General features: G+C 32.6%; 1 protein-coding gene across 1 annotated transcript in view; it reads right to left on the bottom strand.

Annotated features, from left to right (window-relative positions):
* Nucleotides 1–9,292, bottom strand: part of LOC135216491 (glutamate receptor ionotropic, kainate 2-like) — a 165,139-nt gene that overhangs the window by 61,617 nt on the left and 94,230 nt on the right. Inside the window, exon 3 of the mRNA XM_064251862.1 lies at nucleotides 8,117–8,292. Coding sequence (XP_064107932.1) covers nucleotides 8,117–8,292 — 176 coding nt within the window. The remainder of the gene's footprint in view (nucleotides 1–8,116; nucleotides 8,293–9,292) is intronic.

Genomic DNA, 9,292 nt, shown 5'->3' on the forward strand with positions numbered 1-9,292 from the left:
GAAGAATTATTTATCTTGCTTGCAGTTCCCAATTCGTAGTCATCATCGTCTTCTGTAGATAAAGTTGTTTGGGTTACTGACACAGTTTCAGTTTTAGTTTCTGAGAAATAAGGTTTCAAGAGGTTCACATGTATTTTCCTTTGTCTTCTTCTTTCTGGTGTTTCAATCACATAAGTTCTATCACTTAACTTTTGAATTATCTTGTAAGGACCTTGAAATTTATTAGTGAGGGGAAATCTCTTGACAGGTAAGAACACTAACACTTGTTGACCAACACTAAAACTTCTTAGCTTAGTCTTGGCATCAAATCTCCTTTTCATTTTCTCTTGACTCACTTTCAAGTTTTCTAAAGAGAATTTTCTAATCTCTTTCAACCTTTTCCTTAAGTTCTTCACATACTCTCCTTGGCTTTCCTCTTGATTATCTTCCCAATTTTCTGCAAGAATCTTCAATGGTCCTCTCACTTCTCTTCCAAAAATCATTTCACTAGGTGAACATCCCATACTTTCTTGATAAGCACTCCAAACTTCAAACAACATTAATGGTAAACCAACATCCCATTCTCTTCCTGACTCAGAACAATACTTTGTCACCATACTTTTCAATGTCTGGTGGGACCTTTCCAAGGTACCTTGAGTTTCTGGATGATAGGCAGTGGATAACTGTTGTTTCACTCCTAACAAATTCATCACATCCTGGAATAACTTGGAAGTAAAGTTCGTTCCTCTATCACTTTGTACAATTTCTGGTATACCAAACTTTGAGAAAAACTCCACAAGTTTTTCAGCAACTATCTTGGCAGATATGTTTTTAACAGGGATTGCTTCTGGATATCTTGTCACAGGACACATTAATGTTAACAAATACTCATTTCCTTTCTTTGTCTTTGGCAGCGGTCCAACCATATCTATAATCACTTTGCTAAAGGGTTCTCCTCCAACTTCTATAGGTTGTAGGGGGGCTTTCTTGTTGGTTTCATTTGGTTTTCCAGCTATCTGGCAGGTATGACACTCATGACAAAACCTGCTAACATCTTTATGAAGTCCAGGCCCGAAAAAACATTACATGATCTTCTCCACAGTCTTCCTGATTCCCATATGTCCAGACTCATGAGCTACTGCAACCACTTGCTTTCTCAATGGATATGGAATCAAAATTTGATGATATTCGCCCCATACAGCATCTCCTGGTATATCTGTAGGTCTATACTTCCTCATCAGTAAACCTTCCTTCAGATAGTAACAGGTAGGAGTTTGTTGCATCTCTTCTCGATCAACAATTCTGAAGAACAAATCAGTTACCGAAGCATCCTTCTTCTGCAAGTCCATCAGCTTCTCTCTTGTCACTTGACCAACTTCTAGGGTTGAATTCTCAATATCTGCTAACTCAGCTACTGTAGTTTCACTACTGTCTTCAGGAACACTTTGACTACTCGGAGTCTCTTCAGGAACATCAGGTTCTTCTTCTTCGTTGTCGTCGTCTTCTTCATCTTCTTGGGAAATCTCTTCTTGGTCAGCACTATGGGAAACTTCACTTCTCTGGAATAATTCTTCTAAGCACAAAGATCCTTCACTTGATTCTTCTTGGGTGTGTAAATCCTCAGTTTCTTCACTTGCAGTCGTAGTCCTCTTCATACTTCTGGTAGTTACACAACTAGGAAACAGGTGGGGGTTATTCTTCTCCAACTCTACTGTATGACTAATCCTCAATGGTTTGTCTGTCACTACAGGACAAGGAATAAATGGCACACCACCAACTTCATTCCCCAACAGAACATCTACACCTTCCACAGCCAGTGAGTCCTTTACAGCAAAATCAACATTCCCTGTCACCAATTCACATGACAGATGTAAGCGGCATATACGAGTTACTTCCTCTCCTCCTATACCCTTCAAAATAACTGAATCTCCTGTGAGACTCTTCTCCAACTGAGGGTGAGAACCACGTACTACCACACTATGGTTACTCCCTGTATCACGTAATATCTGACTGATGGTAACCTGCATACTTCCTTCTTGAGTTGACAGCATACTCTCATAGATTTATGGCTTAAAAGCCTCCACACTGCTAAGCCACTCACTGCTTGAGGTAACATTTCCACTGGTTGCTAAACATTCAGCTTGTTTAGTTTCATTCTTCTCTGGAGTCTGATTCTTTCCCACACTGCTCTTCGTAGTTTGTTTCACCTGGTCACCTTTCACAACTTGACCAACTGGCTTTGACTGCTGTTGATTCCGGTAACACTCTTCACTGTAGTGTCCTACTCTTCCACACTTGAAACAGACAACATTAGGTTTCTGTAACTGTCTTGAAAAACTGGATGAGGTTTTCACATTAGCTTGCTGAGTTGTATTACCTTGTGTACTCTTGGTAGTATCACTTGTAGGTTTCCCATTAAATTTGTTCCTGTTATTTGGATAAGACTTAAAACCTGGGCGTTGTTGACTCTGGTACTTGACATTGTAATTACGTTTACCACAGATTATATTGTAATCTTCACTCAGTGTAGCAGCTTTGTCAAGTTTCTTCGCCTCTCTCTCTCTCTCAAATATGCTCTTATATGTTCAGGAATTCCCTTAAGATACTGTTCAAGAACAAGTAACTCTTCTAACTCATCAAAAGTTTTTACTTTAGCAGCTTCTAACCAACGTTTGAAACACCTCACTTTGTAAGCATAATCTAAGAATGTTCCCTTCTCATCTTTTCTTAAATTTCTGAATCTTTCATTGTAGTACTCTGGGGTCATCTGGTAAACTTGTAGCACACTGTGTTTAAGTACCTTGTAGTCTTTACACTGATCAGCTGTTAAGGTAGATAAATACTTCTCCCTTTGCCAATCAAGACACTTTGTAGCAAAACTGACCATTCATCCTCTGGCCATCCCATACCTGAAGCCACTTTCTCAAAGTGATCAAAAACCTCATCTAGAGCTTCTTCAGTAAACTTAGGGATTAACTTCTGTACTCTTACTACATCAAATACAGGGTCTTGATTACCTTGGTTAGGGTTAAACAGTGTTACAGGTAATATGGATCTAGCTCTTATCAATTCCATTTCCCTTTTATGTCTTGCAATTTCTCTTTCCTCTTTTATCCTCTCTCTTTCCTCTTCTGCTGCTTTTTCTTCTTCTTTTTCTCTTCTTTCTTGTTTTTCCCTGTCTATTCTTTCTCTTTCAGCTTGCATTTTCAGCTTAATCAAATTCTCTTCTGCTTCAAAGCGTTTAAGCTCTAACTCTGCATCACTTTTCTCTTTCTTTTCTGCTTGCTTATTTATGAGATCAGCACGTGCTACATTCAACAACTCTTGAGTCAATTCTAACTCATCTTCATTAGTTATTCTACCAGAGTTTATCAATGATTCCATAGCAATACATCTTATTTGTGCCTTTACCATACTAGTAGACACATAACCACCACATGCCACTGCTAAAGCACTCCACTGTGCCTTAGTCAGAGTGGTTTCAGATAAAACTTGGATGGAAGGGGCTGCTAAAAATTCCTAAACCTTGAACTGAGCCATTTTCCTCTAAGTTATCAACTTACAATTCAATACAATAAATGCAAAGCAAAACTATATGGTCACTCTCCTAACAAAATATATCCCTAACACCACCAGTATATACTAGGGTGATAATGAAATCTGCTTTCCCGAGTCTCTGGGCACCATTAATACATGTTACGAAGTGCCAAGTATCTGGTTACTACACTTACCATTCATTTATTGTTACCTCACAAAAGCCAGACACCTGAACCCTCATCACAGGTATTAAACGACTGAATACTCTAAAGGCAACAGTGATCCTTTAATAACTTACCAGTATTGCAGAAAATCAGACTAAGTTCATCAAAACAGGTGTGAGGTAATCTTGTAAGTAATTAAATTAATCAAAGGGCATCACTCCATCAACAACTTTAAAAGTCTAAGTATTTCCCTGATTTCAGAAGTCTAAGTACTTCCCTGGTTCTAAGTCACTTCAAGTAAATTGAAGGAAAGCAGATTAATCACCACTCTATGTTTCTACCTAACGTAATCATAATCATATGCAAATATACTGGTATAAAAATAAAAACACTTATAAAAATTTTAAATACAAAATTTTATTCTTAAACTCAAAATTTATAAGTGAAATTCACACTATTAGGGAAAATTACTGTTACCTGAAAACAAAGTAAAGTTTAATTAATTCTTGAATTAATTGAGTAAAATTAAATCAAAATTAATTTATCACAAAATTCAAGAAAATTAATTCAATTGAAATTCAAAAGTGCTAGGCAATAATTGAAAATTTGAAATTAATTCACAAGTGCTAAACAATAATAAAACTTGAAAAGAATTCTAAGTAAAAGCAAATTAATTCACAAGTGTTAAAATTAATTAAATGTGCAATGATTAAGCAATGAAAATAACTAAGTCAATTAAATTGTGAATGTAAAAATGTGGACAGTATCAAAATAAAAAGGCACACTTCAACAACAAAATGAAAAAATGCACAAAATGAAACAAACACAAAACACAAAAATTTGCAATGTGTAAAAGTGAAAATCTTTTCACTCAAAACATTGTAACCATCAGTTTTTATCAAACCTTCGTAACCATCTGTTATTAGTTATTAGTTAACCACTGTTCCTATCCGTTATTAGTTTCTTACCAAACCATCATAACCATTAGATATTAGCTGCAACTAATAAAAAAATACAACACACTTTACCTTTTTGGTATACCAACTTCTTTCTTTGCTGCAGGCTTGTTTTACACTTTCACAAAAACCAGGCGCCGTTACAACGTTTGTTCAGATTCCACAAAAACACTATTTAACACTAAATAAACTCTAAGAAATATCAAATATGAAATTCTCAAGTTATGAGTGACCAATTTACGTTACGTTAATATAATCTCAAGGATGGAGAGAGAGAGAGAGAGAGAGAGAGAGAGAGAGAGAGAGAGAGAGAGAGAGAGAGAGAGAGAGATGTTAACGCCTCGAGAATCTAAGATCTAATGAAATTCTCTTCACTTGCGAAAGCTGGACTGGGGATCTGGCACAAAACGTTTTTGGGCAATAACTCTTCCAGAAGCTTCGAAATCTTACACAACTTTATATACAAAATGTGTAATCTGCATGTGGCACTCGGCAAAGACATACACGTATGAGTCTAGTCTGTTAAAAAAAAAGACATGTACTCTACTCGATCGGTCGAAGCAGAAGCCCTTATCTTACTTGATGACAGATTCTCAAAACACAAATGAAGTCTAGAGCTCGCTTATCAAATGTGTTGACAGATTAGGAAAGCAAACGGAGATCTCGCAGTTCCTCTAATCTCACAGTGCTGACATAATAGGGAAACAAATCGTAGTTTCGAATGGACAAAGAAAATCTCTCTCTTTTTTTACATTCTACGTTATATATATTATTCTTTTACATTACGTTATGCAAAATCTGAACACACATTTAAAACATCCTATCTCTAAGCTATCTAGGAATCTGAAAAAATGTTGCACAATTCTACATAACATTTTATACAGTCACAGAGGAGATATATGCATTTTGAAAGTAGCAATATATATATATATATATATATATATATATATATATATATATATATATATATATATATATATATATGCTTAAAAAATCACTGTAGATGCACGTGACTTCATAAATAAGCAAATACCACAGGAAAATAATAGCCAGAAATCCAAGCGCTTTCGTCTTTACTCAGACATTGTCAAGGAGTTAATGAAGTACAATTGGAGATAAAAGTCTCAGGTACAAAAACAAGATCAAGAATACCAGATGGTTAATTGTCAAAAGGGTAAAAATTAAAAGAGATAATCCAGGATTATCGGATATTACACAGTCACAAACCTAACTGAAACTACAAAGTATCTTTACAGTCCAAAACATGTAAAATCTGAATATATTAATTTTGTTGCTTATATTTATCTACAAGTTTTTTCATAATGAAAGCATCAAGTTTAAATAAACCAAGACTTAAATTTAGAACATTTCTATTATTTGACTTGTTGAAACAAGATTCAATGATATTCCTTTTAACTGTGTCATTACATGGAATTAAGGCTCTTGCTTGACTCCAGTTAATAGGATGGTCTAAATCTCTCATATGTACGAATAATGCATTCGATATTTGCCCAGTTCTCACAGAATATTGATGTTGCTTGAGACGTTGTGAAAGAGATTTACCGGTCTGTCCATAATAGACTTTATCACACTTTTTGCAAGGAATTTCATATATGCAGCCTGGAAGATCTTTAGGAGAATTTTTTATTATGAAACTCTTGACATTAATATTACTGGAAATAACATTTATGTTAAATACCTTTAAAATTCTAGGAATATCTAAAAATATTTCATCATAGGGTAATTTTAGAATGTTATGCTTACTAAATTCAAGTTTGTCCTTGGTTGAATAAAATGTTTTTCTAGCTCTTTTCCATGCCACATCTATAAAAGTCCTTGGGTATTTAAGTTTCAATGCAATATCATAAATAATTTTAATTTCAGCGTCAATAAACTGCAGTCTACAGACACGTAAAGCACTTAGGAACATCCCAGAAAAAACAGAGAAGTTAACATTTTGATGGTGATTGGAGTGGTAATGAACAAAAGAGGCAATGTTAGTTGATTATCGAAAGACCGAAAAGGTGAAATTTCTATCATTTCTATGGACAGTTACATCAAGAAAATTCAAATTACAATTTCTTTCTTCCTCTACAGTAAATTTTATAGAAGGGACTGAATTACTGAGATTATTAAGGAATTCCTGGGGATTTTCGTGAACTGGCCAAATACAGAAGATATCATCCTCATATCTAAACCAAATTACTTTTTGGGGCAAAATTCTTGGTAAGAGTTTTGTCTAAAAAAATTCCATGTAAATATTGCTAAGGACAGGAGATAAGGGATTACCCATAGCCATGCCAAACATTTGTACAAAAAATTCCCCATTAAAACAAAATTTACTATCTTTGATACATAACCTTATGAGACTAATGAGGTTTGCTACACTTAAGGGAATGTCATGACGTTTTAATTCCTCATCCAAATATTTAAGTAAATCATCTACAGGCACTTTTGCAAATAAAGAGACAACATCAACACTAACCATATTAAAATCAAAATTCAAATTTAAAATATTCAATTTGGTTATAAAATCAACATTGTTTTTAATATTCATGTTAGAAATGTTTCCTACCAAAGGAGTAAGAATTTTGACAATTAACCATCTGGTATTCTTGATCTTGTTTTGTACCTGAGACTTTTATCTCCAATTGTACTTCATTAACTCCTTGACAATGTCTGAGTAAAGACGAAAGCGCTTGGATTTCTGACTATTCCTGTGGTTTTTGCTGTTAATATATATATATATATATATTAATAGCTATATAATATATTAATATATATATATATATATAGATATATATATATTCATAGGAAGATATAGATAGATATATATATAGCTACGATATATAGATATATATAGATACATAGATAATATATATATATAATATTAATATACTATATATATATATAATATATATAGATATAGATATAGATATATTATATATATATGTATAAAACATAGATATATAGATATATATACATATATACACATATATGATTATATATATATATATATATATATATATATATATAAATCTATACATATATATATATATATATATATATATATATATAGAAACATATATATATATATATACTATATACATATATATGATATATATATCATATATATAGAAATCATATAAATATATCTATATACATATATATATAGTATATACCATCTATATATATATGTATATATATATATATAAATATATATCTATATATATCATGCATATATATGTGTATGCAACGATAACACGGCTTCAAAAGATGGCTGACATTGGCGTGCATTTCTAATCATATTTATCGGGTGAAATGTTTAAAAATCTCCATATGTGTTCACATATCCAATAATTCCGACATATCTCTATTTCCCTGTTACCCATCAACTATTGACCTACTTACCCATTTTCTTGACTTTCATTAAATATCAAATTTAAATGACTGAGCAAACGCTGAACGGGGCATCTTCACCTTGTCGAAGATGCTCATCGTATGCCCAGGGGAACAAAGGAGAACCACGTTGCGCATTTCCTCAGAGTACAAGGTCGACCTCAGAACGACTTCAAGGCCAGCTAGGTCGTCCTCGTAATTCAGGAGGATGCTGTCCATCATGGCTTCTTGTATTGATCTTGCTATGTCTGAGAAGTCTGAAGGATGAGCATGTCGTATTTAACAAGTAGGGTCTTAAGTAGGTTGCAGTATGTATGCATGTATGTATGTATGTATATATATATATATATATATATATATATATATATATATATACACACAAACGAAACCTCTACTTACTAAACACAACATATTTATATAAAGTATATATATAAATAAATTATAAATATACTCGTGTATGTACAATATATATCTATATAAGTATATATATACATATACATGTAGATTATATACATATATAATAAATATACTCCTGTTATATATATATATATATATATATATATATATATATATATATATATATATATATATATGCTGATTAGGATGCATAGTATAATGTGAGAAAGAACGAATTTCTTGCATAATCAACGTCTCAGAAACTAATATAATTTATCAGAGAAGATGGCAATTACATTTTAATATTTCAAATCCGTTTTTACAAATTATTATTTCTTTTTTTCTGGTAATCAGATTCTTCTCCCAGCATTTCCTATTACGTATTTCTTTCAAAAGAACACCATATTCTTTGGAAGCTTAAATTTCACGTCGGTGGCCCCTGTGGGATGGTTCCATATGAATTGGGTTCATCTTTTGAAATCACAATTAAAAAATTTTTAGAAGGATATATTTAAGGCATCAAGCCGAGCCTACTTTTTTAAAACAGGAAATCACGTCATGCAGAAAGTTCATATAAAAATTATCCTGAAACCATAGTTATCAAACATCAATTTTCAGGTTTCATTTTCAACAACTCGTGACCTTTCAGAAGTATTTCAAACACACGATCTTTTTCATCATCATCATCATCATTATTATTATTATTATTATTATTATTATTATTATTATTATTATTATTATTTAAGCTTCCAAAGAATATGGTGTTCATTCGAAATAAGTGAAGGTAACAGGAAATACAGAAAGAGATAATGTAATAAAAAAAATAGACAAAGATATTAAGTAAATTATTAAAATGCAAGG

The sequence above is a fragment of the Macrobrachium nipponense genome, chromosome 6, assembly GCF_015104395.2.
Source record: "Macrobrachium nipponense isolate FS-2020 chromosome 6, ASM1510439v2, whole genome shotgun sequence".
In the NCBI taxonomy this organism is placed as follows: domain Eukaryota; kingdom Metazoa; phylum Arthropoda; class Malacostraca; order Decapoda; family Palaemonidae; genus Macrobrachium; species Macrobrachium nipponense.